Here is a 24,342-nt window from a genome sequence, read left to right as displayed (position 1 = left end):
GGTGAGGGTAGGGACGTAGATCGACCGGTAAATTGAGAGCTTCGCTTTTACACTCAGCTCCCTCTTCACCACGACGGACCGGTGCAGCGTCTGCATTACTGCAGCTGCAGCCCCAATCCGTCTGTCGATCTCCGGCTCCCTTCTCCCATCACTCGCGAACAAGACCCCGAGATACTTGAACTCCTCCACTTGGGGCAGGAACTCATCCCCGACCCGGAGTGGGCACTCCACCCTTTTCCAGCTGAGAACCATGGCCTCCGATTTGGAGGTGCTGATCCTCATTCCCGCTGCTTCACACTCGGCTGCGAACCGTTCCAGTGCGAGCTGGAGGCCCTCACCCGATGAAGCCAACAGGACCACATCATCCGCAAAAATCAGAGATGAGATTCTGAGGCCACCAAAGCGAAAGCCCTCCGCCACTTGGCTGCGCCTAGAAATCACAAAATTATGAACAGAACCGGAGACAAAGGGCAGCCCTGGTGGAGCCCATCACCCACCGGGAACGAGTCTGACTTATTGCCGGCAATGCGAACCAAGCTCTTGCAACGGTTGTATAGGGATCGAATGGCCCGTAGCAATGGGCCAGACACCCCATACTCCCGCAACACCTCCCACAGGACACCCCGAGGGACACGGTCGAATGCCTTCTCCAGGTCCACAAAACACATGTAGACTGGTTGGGCAAACTCCCATGCACCCTCAAGTATCCTCGAGACGATAAAGAGCTGGTCCAGTGTTCCGCGACCAGGACGAAAACCGCATTGTTCCTCCTGTATCTGAGGTTCGACTAGCGGACGAACTCTCCTTTCCAGCACCCTGGCATAGACTTTCCCAGGGAGGCTGAGGAGTGTGATCCCCCTGTAGTTGGAACACACCCTCCGGTCCCCCTTCTTAAAGATGGGGACCACCACCCCGGTCTGCCAGTCCACAGGTACTGCCCCTGATCTCCACGCAACATTTCAGAGGCATTTGATTCTATTTTATACATATTTGAGGTTCACATTATGAGTGATATTTCTGTGTCAGTCTGATTGTTAGTGGAATGAAAGGTGGACTCCGTGACCTGCAATGTGCTGCGACATAATTGAGTAACACTGTAAGTGATACGGTAGGTTGGGAGCCTATAGAAAACCCCCTCCCTATCTCCTTTTTCTCTCTTGATCTTTTAATGTCTCAGCTCTGGTTTGTCTCACTTAATTTTATCTTCCCATCTCCTAATCCATCCATCAATGTCTGTTTGTCTCTCACAGACACACACACCCTCTTCTCCCTTCCTTGACTTGCATCACATCGTTTCTCTTTGCAACTCATTTTCGCTTCCATCATCCTTTCTTTTTTTCCTTCTCCCGTGATGAGTGAGTGAATGAGGGGGTGAGGGAATGGGTGTGGGTGAGCAAGCATAGCCTCTGATGCACTCCTGGTCATTAATAAAAGTTTTATACACAGTCAGGAAATGCATTTGAGCTCCGGTGGCTGGAGCTCCTCTCAGACACACAGGAAATGAGCGCTTGGCCGACAGCCAATCCAGCTATTTCAGGGGTTTGTCCGGAGCCAATCAAGTGGGGCCTGGTCAGTTAATGGATGAGTGGCTCTATTCTTCTCTACACCCAAATATCAGCAACAATTAGAAGGTGTGTGTGTGCGCATTTGTGCATTTGGTATAACTGAGCAACACCTAAAAAGTAGGGACTCCAAAAACCAGCCATGTGCAATCATACCTGACCTGACCCAAATGCAGGATTGGATTAATCCTATGCCCAGGAAAGACTGTAAATGTCTCAAACATGTCATACTTAACTAGGGCTGCCACGATTAGTCGGCTAGTCACGATTACGTTGACTATTAAAATCGGCGTTTGAAGCTTTGTAAGATTCTGAAAGACGCAGGAATAAGTTGTAGGATTTAAGAGTGTAATAACGGACTGAAACAGAAGATGGCAGCACTGCATGTCCAGGGATGCCAGCTGCCGTTAAACCCCGAAGAAGAAGAAGAAGAAGAAGAAGCAGTGTCCGGTTTCATAGCGGTGTCCATATTTAGTATCCGCATCCTTTGTAGGCCGCAGAGATGGGCAGTAACGCGTAATGCATTACTGTAATCCGATTACTTTTTTCGAGTAACGAGTAAAGTAAGGGATTACCACTGCAAAAAAGGTAATTAGATTACTGTTACTTTCCCGTAAGCACGCTGCGTTACTGCGTTACTAAAACCGTGATTTGTCTCGCTGTCAGTACGTCAGTGTCTCATGACAATGACGCAAGCGAGTGCCCTGTTCGTGGCAACAGCTGTGTGCAGATCAAAAATGGATAATATATTGAGTGCGGGAGAGAGTATGAGCGTGCAGCGTTTAAAGCGTGGAAGTACTGACCTTACTTTGAGTTTGATTTTGTAAAAAGTGACAAAAACATTAGCGTCCGCTGCTCACCGTGTGGGAAGAAAACTTCTTTTTACAGCGAAAAAACCCCTAAATGTCCAAGCAAGCACCAAATATGCTGCTGCTGGAATGTGACATTCACAGAGAAACTCCTGTATACTTCCACTGACCGAGAATGTAGCTGTGTAAACTTCAAGTATCTGATCGGTTTATCAAGACGTCACACATTTGCAAAAGTGCTCCAACGTTTTCGGAGACATCTGTTATCCACCAGCTCGATAGCTAGCCAGGAGAGTTTATTAAAGTCCACCGAAACAAACTATCATCTTGTCTTTATTTTTAGTTAGCACATACCTTAAACAGTTCAAGCTGTAAGCTAATGATAGTTATATAAGAGCAGACGCATGCTGGTGCAATAACTGTACGTTTTACGTCCAATGGATGCATGATCTGATTAGTCGACTAATCGCAAAAATAATCAGTGACTAGTCGACTATCAAAATAATCGTTTGTGGCAGCCCTATATGAAACACTTAAAGGATGGGCATAAATTTAAAGGATTTGGATTACGTTGGACATTTATGTGACATTCCTTGTCTGTTCCATTCCACAGCATTCTATCAGTGTTGCAGTAATAATTCTGATATGATGATGTCCAGCGGATATAATGTTCACCATCACAGTAAATCAACATTTACTCTTTAACAAGATTTGAGCACACAGCCCAGCTAACACTGATATGCATGTATCCAGATGAAATGAGATGATAGATGCCTTTCACAATATATCATCAAGCAAGCAGGCTTCTTGGTTCTGGACAGTGAGTGTAGCAGGAGCACTGATGAGTTAAAAAGGCACTGTCAAGGTGAAGCACTCTGGTTGAACTCTTGTAAAGCTGTGCACCACAACAGGGCAGTTTTACTTTGCTTGTTTGTTTCTAGCAGAAACATTTCCTACTTATATACGGTATATAAACACATGTCTGTCCCGTCTGTGAGCGCAGAACAACAACTCACAAAGCCGCAGCTCGGAGATGACGTCACACATATGGGTCCAAAGTAGGAAAACCCGGAAATTTTCATCAATCTCGAAAATCTCCCTGGATGCCCCGGACAGAAAGTGAAAAGTGGACATGTCTGGGGAAAAGAGGATGGTTGGTAGCTTGCTATTTTCAATCTAAAGATGATACACCATGTTCTGACTGAGGGATTTCTGAAAAACTGAATCTAAAGCATAAAGCTCTGTTATCATGTCAGACATAAATGAAGACAGTAAACTAAACTGTGGCAATGTTTGTCAGGTTACTGAAGTTGGGCTAGTTGGTATATAATGGTGGCTAACTAGAGAGCTATGTTTAGGATAATATAAACACATTAGCGCAGTGCGATGAATGCTAACTTTTTCCCCCACATAAAAGTTATTAACGTGGCGAATCCCAATGGACAGAGTAAAAATTACAATCTACATGGCAGGAAAAAGAATTTCAATCAGGAGAAGATCTGAGATCTTCTCTTCTCCAGCCACACAAGTACTGGACTGAATCAGTCCAGTACTTGTGCAAGTTTGGGTTGAAATTGTCATCACTATGTTATGGAGGAGGTCATGAGAGAGGTACAAGAGTGGGTGTCTACAGTCAACTGTAAAACATGGTAGAGGCTGTGTCGTGGTTTGTGACTGCATTCAGCCAGTGGTGTTGGGGATCTTATCAAAACTGATGGAATTATAAAAGCAGAAAAGCACCATCAGTTTTCATCCACCATACAATTCCCTCTGGAAAGCATTTGATTCACAGCTTCATTTTTCATCAACACAGTAAAAGGATACCTGGATAGAAAAAAACAGAACACTATCAGGCATTGGTTGACCTTTCCAGAGCCTGGATCTAAACACTAACGGAGTGTGAAATCATCTTGACAAGCATCAGAACAAAAGGAGACAAACACCCAAAGAAGAGCTTTGAAAGTCTTTAAAGAAACCTGTGGAATTATTCCTGAAGACTACTTAAAGAAGTTAAAAGAAAGCTTGCATAAGAGAGTTCAGGCCTGGGTGATGAATAAAGGTAGTCATGCCAATTACTGACTTTTAAGACTTTTGTTAAAATGTATTTAGTTTTTTTTCAATAAATCACTGCACCTAGTTTTTCTTTTCCAAGAAAAATATAACGACAAAACAAGGGGTAACTCAAGGCCTTTGTACAGCACTGTACACCAACACATATATGCAAAGGTAGATAGAGATAGCAAACTGATGATGATACACTATGAGTAAAGGAAATCAAATCAAGATGATGGGAAGAATGCAAGACCATGTAACCATCCATATCTTTTAGTAGGATGGTTACTATAGTCATAAAAAGTCTAATCTCAGCTCCACCCAGTTTCCTTCCTTATAAGCTAAATTTGGAATTTCTGGCACTTGGCATTGCCATGAAGGAGGGTAAACCCAAACTTCAGGGTTCAAAACACATGTTCGGAAACCACACAGGGAACCACATGGCAGCACTCTTTTTACAGCCTGTGGTTTAACTATTCTACAAAGTTTCATCATTCCTCACCTTTAACTAAAAACCATGTCAAGCAAAACCACTAAAATGACTCATCAGTCATTTCACATCGATTCATCAAACCCGTCAGCACTGCAGTTCTCAGACTAACCTTGAAGCATATGAAGTAAGGAGATATTTCCCCCTTGCTTCCTGTCTGACTGTTCAGCCAGGCACTTCAGATAAAAGCAGTGAAAGGAAAGAGTGTGTGTGTGCACTTCTGTTCACGTGACAGACATACTGTAATGTGTTGTGTAAGTTGATACCCATGTGCTTCATGGGTGGGACGCCTCTTCCATATCCAGAAGGCATTTGTTATTGCAGCACAATGTGACACATAACAAAAATCATACAGAGATACAAGTACACACACACACACACACACACACACACACACACACACACACACACACACAATCACAAAGAGTGCCTCCAGAGTGTGGAGCGCCGGCAGAAATGAATGACTTTGTCAACTGTGTGCTGTAAACCAGGCCATTTGGAATTGATCTCTGCATGACCCAGAACATCTTTCTATCTCTCCCCCTCTTTATCACACACACATTTGTAGTTATTTTCATCAGCTGGCATGCAACTTTCATGTTAGACGAGGAAGAGTTTGCATTTGCTACACATAAAAAGAACGTATAGGCCCGTGTCTATGGATTCTCATTTGTCTTTTATACATTTTCCACACAAATGAGTTCAGTTATGCAGAAAAGTTGAAGTTTTTTGGGAAATTTTGTTTGACAACGATGTCAGGATACAATCTCAAAACATGACATCAGAAATAGCAGCAGCCTTTAGTTTGCATGGAAGACAGTGATCTGTCTGCAAATACTCCCCAACTACTCACTAAGTGGTTGTGAAAGAATAAGACGCACATCAGAAATGGCTGTTGACTGATGACTGTTCATCTCATCAAAATTCTTATTTCATGATATCAGTGATATAGCAACAACGTGCATTTACCACCATCATCATCTATTAATGATTTATTGCCTAAAACAAGAACTACTTTACCAAACCCAGTACTTTGCAGAATATGGAGGAAACTTGTTCTTGATAAAGATGGAAATAACCCAGAGGTCAGAGGAGTAGATACTAGAAGCTGGTGATGTGCAACCAAAAAGTAAGCTTAGCTGAGCTTTGCTGGAGTGCTCACTAGCTGCCCTCCATATGACAGGAAGAGTGAGCTGTGGATTGAAGTTACTGATGTGGTAAGTTACCAATATATTTGCACTTTGAAACACCAATGACAGTAGCTCACCGAAAAAGGATGGAGATTGCCCTTCATTCTGTTTGCATTACTAAATGCTGCTACCTGGAAGCTGCAGTCACCAAAAAAACCCATCCAGTATTGCTTTAAATATCACACAAATTTTCTTAAAATAGGTCTAATTTTGATAATTAAAAGTTAGTGAGTTTTGCAGACAGGCTGCTGTCTTCCATGCATACTAAAGGTGGCTGAGGCAATCACAAGAAGGTCTTTGATGGAGCACTTTGCAACTGATTTCACCCAGTGAAAGCCAGCAACCTTTTGCAAACGGTCACCAACTAGTGTGGGACTACACAGTTTTCAGTTATCTCAAGGCCTATCTGACTCAGGGCTAAGGAAGATAAAACATAGCTGTCGTGGATGACCCTCCACGACAGCTATGTTTTATCTTAGCTGGGCAGTTATTGTCAGGCAGCCATCAATTTTCATAATGTAAATTGTTCCCATATTCAAGCTGTATTTTTAACCTTCAACACAAACAAAACATGATATGAATACTGACCTTTTGTACATTTCATAACACACTTCTAAGTTACCATAAGGTGTTTTTTTTTTTTTTTTTGGTAATTTTTTATTGAAAAATGCTCTTTAGATTTTAGGTAAAGGAAAGGGCCTTAATTGAAGGTAGTTTTGGTTTCCTTTAGATAATCTAATTGTCTTTGTCTTTACCCCCTCTCCTCAGCGTCTCTACCAGCAGTTTGTTTCATCTCAGATGCTTTCCTCAACAGGAAACAGAGCTCCCCTCACCCCCATTAGGGACTAGTGTCCAGTTACCTTAATGTGTGTGTGCGTGTGTGGACTACACGCTTGTATGCTTGCACAGTGCATCTTGCTCTAGCCAGGATCCTGCTGAGTAAGGGCGCAGACCAAAAAAAGACAAAAAGCTCGTACACACGAACACATGGATGCACGAGCATCCTCACACACAAACATATACACACACACACACACACACACACACACACACACACACACACACACACACACACACACACACATAAAAGATGAGGTTCATATTTCAGTTATGTTGCATATTGTCAGTGATGTCACTTGTCCTAATGGAACAAATGAATGAATGAATTTCAATGTCCCCCCCATTGACCACGGTTAAGTTCTGTGTAACATTTATAGTCCTAACAATCCTAAAATGTTTTCATTTAGAAAACTGCATTACCAGCTTCACAGCAGAGAAGCAGTCATGACACGGGGGTCCGTGATGCACTTATTGTCAAAATTACCAACATAATAATTTGGCACAGACGCCTCAGTGAATTAAAGGTTGTGTGATTTCCCAAAGCACAAGAGAACTTTTGTACCCATCAGTCCTTCCATGATCTTAAACAGTTATCCAGCTTTGGGTTGTGGGTGATGCTGGATACTAACTTATTTTTCATAGGATCAGGGTTGGTGTACACTCTAGACAAGCTAAAGAAGAAAGAGAACAACACACATACACACTTATGGCCAATTTAAAATAATAACTGAATCCACCATGGATGTCTTTGGACTTTCGGAGGAACATGGGCAAACTACAGGTAAAGGGGGAACATGTAAGCGTCACACAGACAGCTCCCAGCTGACTGCAAGATTCAAATCCACAACCTGTCAATGACCACCTGAAGTGCTGTAAAATTAATAATAATAAATGTCTAATTATGATGATTTTAGCAATTAGAAATTTTTAAAACTCTATGAGAGTTTGTTCATTTCCACGCTCTTTATTTGCGAATAGAGAACACACAGGAAATCGGACGGCTCAGACAGAGCTAAACATGCTTAAATCTCTAATTTCTAGATTCATTTTACTTTGTATGAAGGCAGTATACTCTTAAATGGATGTGGATTCCATTATTCTGTGTTACAACAATGTTATCAGTGGAAGTAATGGTTGTATTGAGAACAAATGGATACATCTCTTAAGAGATGGTATCTTATTAATGTTCTGCGAGAGGTCTCTCGTTCTGTTAAAAGGGTTCTTCCTCACCAGGGGATTCTTGGATCGTTGGGGTTACCACTCTAATGCTGTAGCATTTCTACCCTACAATATATAGATCACTCTTGTTTCACCCATCCATCTTCTTCTGCTTAAAGCTGCAGGTAGAAGGGTTGGAGCCTACTTCAGTTGCCACAGGGTGACCCGGGGTACACCCTGGACAGGTTGCCAGTTTGTAACAGGGCTAACACAGAGAGACAGACAACCATTCATACTCACATTAATGCCTATGGGAAGTTTAGAATCACCAGTTAACCTAACCTCACTAACTGCATGTCTTTGGAGTGAGGGAGGAGAAAACCTATGCACACATGGTGAGAACATGCAAACTCCACACAGAAAATGTCATTTTGTGAAGACATATGCTTGCTTTGTTAGCTGGACTGGTTAACCTACTGTTGGCTGTCTACACATGAGTGAGATCGACAGCTTTTACGTGCTATTGCACTGATCTAAAATCAGAAAAAAACCCAAGTAGTTTGCAAAACAACCAACCAACCAACCATCTGGAGCCAAATTATATCACATTATGAAAAGCAGAAGTGGCACTAAGCCCAGCAGCCACTACACAAAATTCACTTCATGTTATACTCCTCATTGGAAACACTGAGCAAACTTTGAATTAAACTGGTTTGGGCTACATCGGATAGAGAAAAACATCAAGAATCAGCACCTGTTTATTAGTTAACACAGTGCGTTCTGCTCTGTCATGTTCAGACAGCAGAGAATTGAATTTAATTCAGTGATGGGAGAGGGAGGAGTTAGAGAGGAAGGGAGGAGGAGGGGTAACTGGACTGTGTATCTGTGTGACAGAGAGAGAGGGAGTGAGAGAAAGTGCATGCAGCTCTCAGTCATTCATCTCTTGGAGAGTGGAGAGGAAACTACAGCACAAAGAGAAACACAAGATAAAAAATAAAGTTCTGCGATCAGTTTCTCAATTAAGACTTTTTTCTCATCACCGTTTATTTTTGCAACCAAAAGAACTGAGCTGCAGATATTTCACTTTGCTCCTTCCGCTCTCCGTGGAGATATTCCCATTTCTCTCTCCTGCAGCAGAGGACAATTTTCTGTCCGTGAAAACTGAGAAAATTTACAAGCGCCAAAACTGTGCCTGCTTTTGAGACTGTGCATCAGAAGGCTCAGTGGTAACTTGAATGCCTTGGACAGAGAGAGTGGAGCCCTTCTTTGCTGTGTGTGTGAAAGGAATGGTTGGGCTTTTTTGAGGAGGTGGAGGAGGAGGTGACCTCAGGAGGACAGCACCACGATCGTGGTGCTCTGGGAAAAAGCTCCGGGAAGAGGAGGAGGAGGAGGGCGCGTCGTGCTGGGGAAGAGCATCCTCCCAGCCTCTTTGTCACCCTCAGGCACACACCCTTAGGACAGCAGGAGTTCAGTAATCTTATAAAATTAACTGGAGAGGAGAAAATAACTCCCTGCTGTACAATAAAGTGAGTTTAATTAAAATATTAAAAAAAACTAATAAAAAAGTACATCAACTCAAATTTCACAGACATATAGACACATCTATAAATCATACATACACACAGACAACCAGGACGCCCCAGCTCACTGCTGCAGAATGGATCTCGCACCAATCGGAGGTAAGCATAAATTCATCCTGTTGCCATCTGATCTGCTGATGGACTATTAATGATTTGCATGAAATTGATATTTTCATTAATTTCTTTTTTATTGAAATCAGTGATTACGGATTAAGTTTTTTTCCAGCTTTGCAGGTTTTTTGTACTTCATACTTGGGCATCATTTTAGTTAAATTCATTTAAGTTCTTTTTCTGGGTTCTCTAAATAAAGACCCTGTTCTGACTCACTTGCTTAAATGAAAATAAGCTGTTCACTATGTTGCAAATTTTCAAGCTCAACCATCTCTATACTCAAAAGTTCTTTATATGATTAACTGATAAGTTTATTGTAATACAGTGGGAGTTTGAGTAGCACCTACCAAAAAAAAAAAAAATCAAAATTTTCCAAAAATGAAGTCTCGCTTTTTCAAAATGAAACCAAAAAGTTTGCAGAACATCAAGGCAACCTTCTGATCTTCATGTAAATCCAGCTGAAAATCATCATTTCCTGTCGATTTCATCTCTTGACGTGGTAAAACGGCATCAGAACTTTTCAAAGCCTCAGTGCACATGAACCTAACATCAACTGCAAGCCAGCTCCTTGATAACCAATGGTCAAATTCACTGATCACTGCCCTACTATGTTTGCAACATTTTTTTTTCCAAAAGATCGGGTCTTGTCCCTTCCTCTCTTTCTTGTGTTTGTCTTGGCTGCTGGAGAAACAGTCAGGAAGAGATGGGTTTTACTCTTGAATCTGTACTCTCTATAAATACATATTACACATGTAAAACAAGCAAAAGGTGGCTCCATTCAGTCATTTAGCCGTACTGAATCTTTGTTGTCAATTTTGACTTTTATATTTATGTTTTGAAACAATAACAACTACTGCACAAGGTCTGGTGACTTTAATCAAACGCTTTTAAATCACCGGGAGGTGCGATCAAACAACCAAATGCAATGGTGTACTATAATCATATTAGCCAACTGTTTCTGCATGTTAACATCAGTCTCGGTACGTTTAACCAGTATGTGTGTGCGGGGAACTGCGACGGGGACATGTGGGGTTGGGATTGATTGTCCTCAAGGTCGGATGCAGAATGTCAATACCCATCTCCGCTGGGGTGGGACTGGAGGGGTGGGTGGATGAGAAACTGATGGGATGGACCGATGGGATAGCATGAAAGAAAAAGAAAGTGAATGGGATTAGAGGAGTGGCAATGCTAGGCAGAGGGGCTGACCATGAAAGGATGGATGGATTGTAGAGGAAAACTATGACGAGACAAAAAAGAATGATAAGATGTTTGAAGATAGGGATGGGATGGATGGAGATGGAACGCAACAGGAGCTAATACACTTCCTAATAAACTAGAGAACCACAAACTTATCAGATTTTGGGAAGATTCAATCAAATCAAACACAAACTTGTGCTAACTGTGCATAAGGTCATCAGATGTCACCTGACTGTAAGGCAGTCATCAGAAAAGTCAAACATATTTACAGGAGTTTTATTTTCCCCAAACAAAATCCTCCAAATAGTCAATCCAGTGATGTCATACAGTTTAGATTTGAATTTTATACTTTTTATGACAATAACAGTAAAAAGATGCCACTAGTTCCCTCTTTAAATGTATATTTCTTTTATTTACCTTCAGAAAGAAATACATAATGTTGCTTATATGCTCGTAATATCTCAGTAGTCTTTAGGGCTTGAAAAAAGATGGAAAATGGACTTCTTTTGCTTAAAGAAGTCCATTTTCCTTTTAAATTAAAGCTCTTTACAAATATATTCTCAGGATTTTCTAATAAAACGCTTAATGTGATCTGAATTTTCCACTGGCTTCTCTGGACTGTTGTCGCTTGCTTACTCCGAACAATCAAACATCACATTTGGCTCTACGTCTAAGATAACTAGTCACAATCTCGTAACTTTTCCCTTTTGTTATAAAAGAACAAATAAAATATTCAAAATATATATTATATAACATATAACAGAATAAAATGAGAAAGCTGATAATTTGCTTCAAATCTATGGTACTACGAGAGTGTGAAACAAGCAACAGGTGTGAATCTTTACCGTCGCGTTCGTGTTTCAGGCCTCATGTGGTTGATGTTATTCAGTCTTTAGTTGTCCTTAAACTTCAAATCACAGATTGTATAACACCAACGATGTTTGTACAAGAAGCTAGAATTTGGAAACCACTGATTTAAGAAAACTAAACTGACCGGAGTACAGGAAATATACATAAAAAAATGTATTAATACAAACACTCAAATATGGTACTTTTACAGAAAGTGAAAGAAGTGTTTTTCTCCATTAGGAAAACTACTTGCATACTTTTATACTCTCTCATACCCCTAAACCAGTTTGGTAGAGCATGCAACTCGAATCACAAAGACAAGCTGGGCTTTTTAAGCGTTCAGCACAAATGTCACCACTTGGTTGGTATTTATTGCCTCCACTAAGTTGCTATGTTTTTGGTAATGTTTGCATGCATGCATGTGAGTGCATGCAGGTGTAGAGTGGGGTCATGTTAACAATCCATTTAATCCACAAAGGTCGTCAATGTCAACTTTAACAACTAAAAACAAAAAAAAAATCCTTATAACTATAGGTCTTACAAGTGTGGTGTGTATTGCCAAGATATAGAAAGTGCAGGATAAAGATTTAAAAAAATCATGTCACATTTGACCTTTGACCTCTCCTTGAAGGTCAATAGATTGATCGGAAGGCCAAAGTGGTAATAAAGCCACATAGAGCAATTTTAAATGACAATAGGTGGTCAGACTGAGAAGAACATGCCGGCATGGGATACTTTTTGAGTATAGTTGGTTAATTTTGTTGCACGCTGAAGTATTTGATGAGAAAAACAATGCTGATCGAGTCGGTATCAAGGTTTCATTTGTCTCTGCTGACAACACATGTGAGAAATGTGCATTCTTATCATACTTTCATGATGTTTAGACTGCGTCCCCTTTGTTACTGTTAATGAAGTACTGCTCGTTCTCACACATTTCTTCTAACTTGTTTAGTCTTAAATCAATCTTTTTTTCTCCTTCTGGGCCTCTAAGTCACACAATCTATTAGTAAATCCACTGCTAGCCACTTTCACGTGTGAACTTAGAGGTCGGGACATTGAAGTTGTCCTCACTAAGGTGTAGCACAAAGAAGAAGCAGTCCATCCAAACAGTCAAGATTAATATTGTCACCATAAAATCAGACATCGCTCAGACTTTGTACAAAGGAGCTGAAAGTTTGTTTGACATCACAAAGACTGAAAAGTTGAAGAAACATATAGAGCAGTGTGAAGTCTGACCTTTAGGCTCACAGGGCTTAATCCTAACCTCATTATTAGAAATATTGACTACGTTTTTGTTGAGGATCCATCATTTGTGATGCAACTTCTATCAGATAAAACAAGGAAAAGCATAATTGGTCTACTTTAATATCTTGTCTAACCAGCTGACTATTTCTAGACAGTTTCAGGGGTGTAGGCGTGAAAATAACATTATTGAACGTAAAGTTCTTATTAGGAAGTAACTTAACTGGTCTGAACCAGAAAAGCTCTTATGGGTACTGTGGTAGAGCCTTTATAACATCTAAAATGTACCTAAAAATCACGACAGTAAACTCAAATCCAAATCAGCAACGCTCGAACTATTTAGTTCCAACTCCAAACGTCATCCATTGATCCATATTCGTGCCTACAGCTAAATCTATAGTGGGCAGAATTGTACACTTAATGGTGCAGATCAAGATGGCAGCCTGCCATGTACCGTAATATGAACAGTAGCCTATAAGCGATCACTATTTCATCCATTGGTACTTTTTAAAAAAACATACTGATTTCTCAAGATAACAGTTCATGTTATTGGCCGTCTATAACTTAGTTTTACATAAATTATGTGTCAGGAAAAAGAAAAAAAGTGTAACTTATGTGCAGCTCCTGAAACAAATCTCCACCACTTTCATTTTTATGATTACTAATTTCACCATCCCTTACTCATGCGCTGTCTCTTCCCTTCCTCTTTTGCTGCTTCCCCTCCTGTCCCACCCCCTCTGCCTGGACTTGCTGGTCTGCAGTGTCTATTTCAGTCTTTCCGTTGGGGTCAGATTCGGCACATCCGGTATCTCATCCAGTTTATTGTCATTCAATCCTGCTGCGCTCCCGGAGGGCATCAAGAGGAAGGCCCCTGGGTCTTAGTGCCTGATTGGCCAAACACGCATGTACATACAGCTGGAATTTGAGCAGAATGGATTAAAATCTATATCTAGTACAGTTGGGTCTTGTAGTGCTCCATTATGAGTCCAAAGTCTTTACACACAACAGCAAAGTACATGAATATGTAACTTATTTGCCTAGAAGTATATCGGTGCATTCAAATGAGAGGTCTGTGGCAATTAGAAGCTTTACAGTCCATCATTATTTTTTCATAGATCAAATCATATTTCAATATTGAAGGTTTTCTGTAGTTATAGATTATTTTTCTTGTGTTAAAATAGCTCCAAGTTTTACACTGGGAAATCAGGCAGCTCAATAGTAGGAAAAGTAACAAAGACAGCATGGGATTAATGGTCTAAGCATGGCACTGCAATGGTATCCCACAGGCACCGTGCAGTATATATATATATATATATACTGCGCAGGACCCTCAAGCTCCCAGGCCTCTGGTAGAGGACCCGAGCTTGAAGGATAAACCGCCCGCAGGGGCGTGCTGGGTGTTTATATATATATATATATATATATACACACATTTTTTTTTTAACACTTTTACCAAGTGTAGTTTTATTTCTCTCTGAAACGTGGGGCCGACTCTTGATCCCTGTACTTCTGAAGTTCTGGCCACACGAGTTGTTAATCGCGTTGAACCTGACTGCTGGTCACTTTACTGTATTTACTACCTGCACACATTACTATCAGTGGCTTTCTTTAAACTCACTGGTAGTTGCTTCAGTCACTTGCCCAAAAGTTGAGAAAAGTTTATCTTGGGTCACGCTCACTTCACATCCCCAGCAAGTAGTTCCCCCATAGTTGCCTGAAGTTGCCAAATATCTATATGTATGTCTTTCTATGGTCTCTGTTTGCCATGTTGGTCTGAACTGCTTCCAGTGTGGATGTAGCTTAAAATCCTGGCTATGCCCCTGTTTGGAGTTGGAGGTTTCCCTTCTTATATTCAGGCTCAGTGGCATATTGGCACAAACATTAAATCAATATTGATCTTCTCTGCTGAAAAAAAGGATAATTTCCCAAAATGTATTCATGTAAACTAACAGATTGTTTACCACAACAGTCAGCGCTTGATAGCATCTTTCATGAAAGACAATTTCTAACACCTCGCAAAACGTTAAAGGAGTAACAAGGACAGGAGAGCAGTGAGAGGATGAAAGAGAAGGTGGAGGGATTGCAGTGAAGGTGACATTTGGGAGCGAGAGGAGCAGAGAAGATAGGGGAAGATATGACAGAAGGAAGTAGAAGAAAGGAAAGGAGACGTGAGGAGAGGGCAACCCCTCCTCATTTCGAGGCAAAGGGTCACTGCAGTCAGTTCTAAAATAGCCAGAAACCATGATGTCATCTAGGGGGAGATGCAACAAAGCCTTATCCATTAAACTCCATCGACCATCAGCAGGTCGAGCCCAGACTCAGCGGAAGTCAGAGAGTCAGCGGGCAGACAAGGAATCAGGACTAATTACAAGTTTCTTTTTCCTCTTGATTTTATGAGGCAAATGGGTTTTCAACATTAAACACTTTTTTTCAGAGTTTATAAAACTCTGGAAGCGCACTTAGCATAGACCGCATCCAAACAGTGATGGTCAGCTCTTAAACCCAATGCCAGAAGTACAATATGCCAACTGTTAATGATAATATTTAGAGGTTTCAAACAAATAAGCTTATGTTATAGTATTGTTATCATTGTCTACTGTCCTGTTCTCTAATGGATGGCTGTCACCTGGACAAAAAGTCATGACTTTAGTGTTTCTGACTTAGTTGATAAAACGCTGCTTGGATAATGTAACTCGCAGCAGCGAGTCTTTGCTTCATGTCTAATTGCACTGAGAAAAACACAGACTTCCTGCTTCCTGGTATATGAAGGTTTAAAGATATGAAAAAACCTTCCTGTGTGATTACCTACATCACAACCATGAAAACATATGAGGCAATAAAAGAAAAAAATAATTCCTGTTTTATGTGTATCAATGATACAGATAGACTGCACTGAAGTTTAAACATGGCAGTATGAGAAACGACTGGGCAGCAGTGTAGATCAGTGTGTGGTGTGCGTTTTTGTAGAAATGTGTGATAGAGGAGTGTGTGTGTGTGTGTGTGTGTGTCCCAGGGCACAGGCTCAGTCATTACTGATACTCCCCTAGCACAGAGGTCCATCCTCAGGTTACCGCTGACGGCCTCTTGAAACAACAGCTCCCTATGACTGTTTTCTTTTAGGCTGGTTTGCTTCATTGACATCCATTGTTTATGTTACTTATGCAATGTTTGGAGAATTCATCATGGTAAAAGAAAAGGAAAGAAACAAAAACGTGCCAAAACAAACCGCGTATTCATACTGTTAACCCTCTCTGTCCGTCTCCTGTTCCTGTTGATTGTTTTTCTGTCCCTATGTCCACAATGATACTTGTTCTTATCCTGTTCTTATGCTGCCGAGCACAATTTTCACAAAAATCCCCAATCCCCGTTCTACTCTGAACCAGATAGATTATAAAACAATTACGGTGCTTCTTGCCATGGAAGTTCAGTATAAGCCACAAACGTGCATCAAGTTACCCAGGAACATCCATCTTATTTAGGATCACGAAATATCAGGAAAGCATCTGATCCAAATTTTCAATTATTCTAAATTTACTAGAATAGCAAAGTGTTTGATGAAAGGTGTGATGCAGCGCGCTGCTATAGAGTCCTGAAACTCTAAAATTCATTAGTGTTTTGCATTCCCCCATGTTCCCCTGTCTCCAAGTCCGTGGGTTTAGGTTCTTGCAGTTAACACAAATTTGTGAAACAAACACAACAAGCTGAAAGTCAGTGATATCTATCTATCTATCTATCTATCTATCTATCTATCTATCTATCTATCTGATAATAATCTGACAATACTATAAAATTGGCCATATTATATTTACATTACCACAGTGAGATGACTTTAGTCTCATGAACAACATTAACTAATTGTTATTTACTAACTAATCTTAAATGACTGTTCAGCACAGAAATGAAGCCCAACAATCATGTTTTACAGTCCCGTGGTCTCAGCCTCAGATACTCAGCTAATCAAAGTGATGTCATGACAAAAATGAATGACCAACAAAACATTTTTCTCCTTCATTTCTGTCAAACAAAGCTGTATGTAACGTGTCTCGCGGTTAGTATCGTGGTTGCTAGGCAACCTGAACAGCGCGACGAAGCGTATACCGTCCCATTTCACAAGCCTCTCACTTCCGCACTTGTCGTACTTATAGTACGCACCGTAGTGCGCGTACTTCAAGCATGCAGACCCTGAACTGGGACACAGCTTGAGCATCACAACTGAAAACAACAGGAAATCTCAGCTCAGCCAATCAGAGTGGCTGATTGCATGCATAAAGGCCATGTGTTGATTATGATACCAGGGCCTTTAAAACAGACAATATTTTCCTCTCTAATCTTCCTAGAAACAATAATTGTATTAAAAGTGTATGCTTACCTGTAGAGCTGCTTATTTACTTCACTAAGATTTCCATCAGTCTTCATCGCAGTAATAAACATCAGTCTATGGTGGAATTTAATCATAAAATAGAAGCTTTGGACAAAGTTTTAGTTCTGAAATAAACTCTTGTTTTTAATTGTTTCTTTGTCTACAACCTAACAATATCATGCAACAGAGAAAAGAAATCCATTCTGAAAATCGTGAGTCGTTCAACTGCTTGTCGAATTTGTTGAAAATGTCCTACAGTAACTCTACATTCAAACTCTATAGTTTCAAGCCTTCTGATTTTACTTGCTGTAAGTATGTCATATTAGAGGGGGGCAATAGTAGGCACGACCAGAAAGAGTAAATAATATGAGGTCATGGAAATAGTTGGCAGGCCTCTTCTTTTTTAACAATTAGATGGTGTGATAGGCGAGCAGAGTATAAGCGAGCCACGGCCACTGCTCTGTGATGAGATTAGTCACCAGGTCCTCTTCTCTCTCCTCAGACTAATTTGAAAATGCATCCTCATTCAAACAACCTGGCCCTCCTTATCTGCTGCTTTATGGCTGGATTTCTGGAAGCAGGGCGCAGCGGGGGGGGGGGGAGCTATATAGAAAAGCCAGAGGGTTGGGCACCATTCTGTTCAGGCTGCCACAGTTTGCTGTTTGCTCAAAGGTGTCTCCTGGCACGGAGGACAGGAAGTGTATTTTGTATTCTTGCTAATCACCTCTCCTGCTCTCACAGTGATGGATTGCCATTCTTGGGTTTCAACCATCCTATCATCCCTACATCTGTTTGCTATTTCATTACTGTGTCTGCACTGCCTTTTTCAGTATCCACTTCTCTTTTTTACTCCTTTTTATTTAACTTTTGGGCACTCAAAACAGTACAAAAAAACTCCCAAAACATTTGCAATTATTTAACATATTTTTCTGGCTAAAATGAGAGATCCTGATGAGATATTTCGCAGTCTGATTCAAGCAGTCTACTGCTTATGAGAGAGGCATGGCAGTAGACTGAATCATTTAGGTTTTTGGACCATTATTTAAAAAGAAAGCATCACGTGCTACTGCAATTAAAGTAAGTGCAAAAGGTTGTGTAGCCTATTATCACAGAATATTTAATTCATAAAATAATTTTACTTTCATCTACCATAAATTAAAGTTTTTTCCACATCTGCTGAAACTTGGACAGCGGCAGACACGAATGCTCTTACTGTAATAGTGGTAAAATACATAAACTTTCCCACAATCAGTTACTTTCTTCCAGAATTTTCCCATCTTGCCTTATTTGCAACACCAGTGCTGTGTTATGCCATTATGGCTTTCATATGTTTGATAAATTTCCATCAGCTGTTCATCTAGCAATATGTGTCTCAATGAGTGGCATTCAGTTAAGTCTGACTTTTTAATTTTTATTTATTTATTTTTTGGCAGAACAAGTGTGAAGTCATGCATCAAACAGACTTTCCTCATCTCAACAAACAAATCCATAATGCAGTCCTCTAAAGATAATTGACTAGTTTTTGGGGAAAAGATGCCATTAATACAGGGAGACAGAATTTTAGGGGCATCTTTGAGCTGCATAGACATGACCATGCCTCAGTGTCTTTAATACATTTGAGTATGAAAGCAGAACAATTCCCAACAAGTATAATCCCAGCCGACCACCCATGTCTAACATCTGCAGGACAATACTGCAATTCCAGAATCAGCTAATAATAATTAACCTGCTAGAATCCAGCAGAATAACACAATAACACAACATCTGAGGCTCGTGAAAATGTGTAATGCATTGTTTTCTTTTTCAAAAACCAAAGAAAAGAATCTCCAGTGTTTCTTTTGCTTTGGCAGAAGAGTGGACACTAATAGAGGAAACATTTTTGAAATAAGTCTAGATGCATATGGATGGAGCTAAAGAGACACATTTGCTTCTGCTTCCTCTTACCTCCATGCTCTATCTAATCTCATGATCTGAGCTGCTTTAAACGCATTTCCATTTGGCCTCATTACTCTCTAAGAGGGCCGGCCCCATGTGAGGAGTGAGCCAGTGATCTCTCCCCGTTGGCCACTTGGCAAGACTGCCATTTCTCTGTGAGGATATAGCTGTGTGTGTGTGTGTGTGTATGTGTGTGTGTGTGTGGATATATATGTTGGCTGCTTGCTTTATCACAAACAAACACAAAGAACCGAGCATTTTTTCTCTAAATTAAGCAACAGCGTTCTGTCTCTGATGTTCAAACAGGAAATCAAATCAGTGGCATATTAATCTATATTCAGACATTTTAATTTAATATAGTATAATCATGCATTTACTGCACTTCCAAGCAAATGCACGTTAACTTTTAAAGAAGTGGCTTACTCAGCATTTGAATGCGTATGCAACACAATGCATGTCATTTTATACCAGTGTTTCCCATACAGACTTTACTTGGGCAGGATAACCAGATATATTAACACCCTCCAAAGATTACCCAGTCACATTTCATATTTTTATTCTTTAATTCAAGAGGACATAAAGGATTTATTTAATGGCAGACACCTCCCTTACTCTTACCTTGATAGTTGCTAATCTGTTCCTTCCACTCTTACATCCTACTGGTTGTAGGGCCACTCTAAATTTTTAAAGAAGAAAGCCTTAACAAAAAATGCATTATCCATCCATTCGCTTCCGCTTATCCTTTTCAGGGTCGCGGGGGGCGCTGGAGCCTATCCCAGCTGTCATAGGGCGAAAGGCGGGGTACACCCTGGACAGGTCGCCAGTCTGTCGCAGGGCCAACACACAGGGACAGACAACCATTCACATTCACTCGCACATTCACACCTAGTGGCAATTTGGATTATCCAATTAACCTATCCCCACAAGCTGCATGTCTTTGGACGGTGGGAGGAAGCCGGAGTACCCGGAGAGAACCCACGCAAACACAGGGAGAACATGCAAACTCCACACAGAAAGACCCCGGCCTGATGGTGGAATTGAACTCAGGACCTTCTTGCTGTGAGGCAACAGTGCTAACCACTGTGCCACCGTGCTGCCCAAAAAATGCATTATGTTATCACAAATACAATACACAGTCACGTGAAATTAATTCTATCCCGTCCTGTAAGACCTTGCCTGCAGGTTTTAGATGTGTCCTTGATCCAACACAGCTGATTCAAATGGCTAAATTACCTCCTCAACATGTCTTGAAGTTCTCCAGAGGCCTGGTAATGAACTAATCATTTGACTCAGGTATGTTGACCCAGGGTGAGATCTAAAACCTGCAGGACACCGGCACTCGAGGCCTGGAGTTGCCTACCAGTGCTTTACAGTTTCCATTGGAAATAAAAGGGTAACTAGCAGCCAGGTGCTTCTGTTCAAATAGGCTTGATTAACTGTACCTCTATAAAAGGAGATGTTCAGACATTTTCCTGTTTTCAAGCGTTCAGGAGTGTATGTCCCATCAAATTTATCCCAAGGTCAGATTGTCCAACACTTTGATAAAGTACTAAAATCCAGCGAGTTGTATCTCAGGCTCTACAGGCCTCAGTTAGCATTTAAAATGTTAAATTCATAACAGTGAAACTAGAGAAAGAGTCTGTATGCCTTATTTAAAGCTGTTGCCATGAAAAAAGCCTCTTCTCTCTAAAGTTACATCTGAACAAACCACAAAACGTCTAGAACAACGTTCTTTGGACTTACTGGACCAATGTAGAAATCTCTGGCCATAAGAAATACATTTGGAGAAAACCAAACACTGAACACCTCATAGCAACTTTCAAACACTGTGATAAAAAGATGAAGATTTGGCTTATTTTGCAGCCACAGGACCAGGGCACTTTGAGTCACTGCGTTCATCATGAACACCTCTTTATACTATTCAAGAGTCAAATGTGAGTTCATCTGTCTGACAGCTAAAGTTTGAGAAAGGACTATGATCCCAGTCAAGGTCCAGACCTCAGCCTGGCTGAAATCCTGTGGCAGGACCTTATGAGAGCTGCGCATAAACAAATACCCACAAATTTCAATGAACTGAAGCAATAACTGTAAATCTAAAAGCTGATGGTTTAAATGAGGTAAAACCGGTCCACTGGAGTGAACCTATGCAAAAAAAAAATGTGCATGAGGATAAACAAGGTTTATTAGTGGTGCTCCAAATAGCTCACATAATTTACATACACAAGAACCTTGTTTCTAGAAAGTGCTTCCTCTGAAAATAGTTTGTAAAGAAACTGTTACAGGAAAGCAGATGATTTTTATAAGCTACTTACTGGCATATATTGGTAGCTTTTAAGGAAATACATGTCTTTAAGTATCTCTGCACTGGCCTCAGCATTTCGCTGTGGTTGCTGCTTGATTGGAACCACAGACCGAAACTCAGAGTAGCCTACTTTATTTTTATCAGATGGTTTTCTGAAATAAAGTATTTTTATGGTGAGATATTTTGCTCAGTGAAAATGTACCTCAATAAATCAGTCTAAAATCTTTAGCTGGCAGAGTTGAGCCAATCAGAGACAAATGATTAATATATATATATATATCAATTAAACCATTTTTAAAGCCATTTCTCTGTTGCTCAAGTGCTTGGCCACACTGCCAGCCTCTGTCTGCAGGTGGGATTCCTCCATGGCATCAGCAGCTGTGCTCAACAGATGTTAAATTACAGTGTGAACCTCATGGTTGTGTCTCTTTGGCTCTGGCAGGCTAATAATAGTGTTAGCTTGAGCAGTGGAGCGCCTCAGCGGTCATGATGACACGGTTGATGGTTGTGTGGAGGTTTTGCAGCCAAAATCCATCCCTGATCAAATGCTTCTTAAAGTTTTGGAGAGCAACATGCAGGCTACTGTTTGCTTTTCACAACATTTTTCTCCACATAACACTAAATATACACCATACACTCAAAAGAAATCATTCTTTGACTTCATAAAAATGAAGCAACAACATCTGACATATACAAAAATGAAAGGTTTATTAGTTAATATAATTGTGATTACAGAAAATATGCCTGGTATAAATTGAATGTAGAATGTTGAATGCCAACCCAATACCAAAGCCTTATCTACCATGTGTAGAAGTGGCTTAAAATTTCCAATTACATGTTTTTATTGATGCATTTTACTAAAGTCACTCCTGATAGTTAAAAATAGTTCTTATGTATCTCAGAGAGAGATGTTATAACCCAGAATTTTATGAAAAATTAGAACCAATAATCACTATTGCTTCCTTTCTTTGTGTTTGCAGGTTTATCTGATGTGCCTTGAGCACCGGGAGCACTTTGCCCCAGACCCGGCTTCCAACCCTGGTGCCATCCAGCAGGCTGACCAGGATGGACTCTACTCATTCCTTCAGGATGGAGCTGGACTCAGTGCTGTCGCTTGACCAGATACGTGCCATTCGGGCTAACAATGACTATGTGGAGCGGCCCGTGGCACTGGAACCTGCAACGCAGTCTGGATTCTTTTTGGTCCACGATGACCGTTACCCTCACGGTGCATACATCCATCACCCCCAGCCTTCCTTCCCCTCAGCCATGTCCCGCAGCCAAAGTCAACAGCAGCACACTCATCTTTCCCATTTGAGCCGTTCCAGTACCATAAGCTCTTCTATGTCACGAACAAGTGCCACCTCAGACCAGCGGCTACTGGCAGGTTTGACACCATCTCACTCTGGCTTAGGTTCGGTGGTCCATTCACAGCCTAAAGGGGACCTGAAGCCTGATTCTTTTGGTAAACGCCTGGCGGAAGATGAGGCTGAACTCAGTCTCCATCAGTTCATCTGTGAGAGGTGTGGCCGCTGTAAATGTCAAGAGTGCTGCGCCCCACGCCGCCTGCCTTCTTGCTGGGCCTGTGGACAACGCTGTCTGTGTTCTGCTGAGAATGCCGTGGAGTATGGCACATGCTTGTGCTGTGTTAAAGGTTTATTCTATCACTGCTCTGCCCAGGATGATGAAGATAACTGTGCTGACCAGCCATGTTCCTGTGCTCCAGCCCATGCCTGTGCCCGCTGGAGCACAATGGGACTGCTGGCGCTATGTCTGCCCTGCCTTTGCTGCTACCCCCCTGCCAGGCTGTGCCTTGCTCTGTGCCGGTGTGCCCACGACCGGGCTACGCGGCCCGGCTGCAGGTGCAGCAACACCAACACTGTGTGCCGCAAGATTTCCAATTCCAACCCTAATCCTTGCCATCCCTCGCTCCGCAGCAAAGCTCTGGAGAAACCGTTATGACAGGCTTGAATGAGGGCCAAGTAAATGAATTTCCCCTCAGATGTGGCCAAAAGCAATGCTGTCACCAATCAACGGTCCCTCGGTTGACATCATGACGACAGTGCCATTGTGACCCAACTACCTACATATGACAAGCCAACCAATCACCCAACCAACCAAACAACCAAGTTGTTCACCTAACGTACCTTTATTTCTCCAACTCAGGAGGGACCAAAGCTTTAATGTGCCTGCTTATGTTGGAGAATTAATGCCTATGTTGAAGAATAAGAAGCTGTTTTGCTTTGCTGGACCGATCCTTAAACCTTAACCAAGACACCAAGACAAAAAACAAGGCAAAACAAAACAAAAAAAACATGCTTTCTATGGTGCAATCTCGGCATGTTAAAATGTATTTATTTATTATTGAATCTCCTCCCTTCTCAACCCTTTGCCACTCTCTGTGCTAATTCTTTGCAAAGGAATCGCTCACAAAGGAAAGAAGCCTGCATATGGACTTTGCAAACAGATTCTGACCTGATCAGAAGAAGTGTGAGAGATGGAGGTTAAAACTACAACGAGATTCAGAACTTTGAAAAAACGTTAAAGATGAACGAGGAAACCAGTGTTGTACTGAGGTGAACATCTTACTGAGACTCAGCAAAGCACCAAGATATAAAGTGAGATGAACGACACCTGTGACAACAGTTTGACACCAAAAAGGGAC

General features: G+C 41.2%; 1 protein-coding gene across 1 annotated transcript; it reads left to right on the top strand.

The window, feature by feature from the left end:
• Nucleotides 1–9,010: 9,010 nt before the first annotated feature.
• LOC113030852 (protein sprouty homolog 3) lies at nt 9,011–23,790 on the top strand. Its single transcript, XM_026182601.2, has 2 exons — nt 9,011–9,780; nt 22,658–23,790. Exon 2 carries the CDS (start codon nt 22,743–22,745, stop codon nt 23,637–23,639), a length of 897 nt encoding a protein of 298 aa, XP_026038386.2. The 5' UTR covers nt 9,011–9,780; nt 22,658–22,742; the 3' UTR covers nt 23,640–23,790.
• Nucleotides 23,791–24,342: the final 552 nt, after the last annotated feature.

Source organism: Astatotilapia calliptera, chromosome 10 (assembly GCF_964374335.1).
Source record: "Astatotilapia calliptera chromosome 10, fAstCal68.1, whole genome shotgun sequence".
NCBI lineage: Eukaryota > Metazoa > Chordata > Actinopteri > Cichliformes > Cichlidae > Astatotilapia > Astatotilapia calliptera.
The sequence above is the reverse complement of the archived record's forward strand: the minus strand, read 5'-3'. Positions and strand labels throughout refer to the sequence as shown.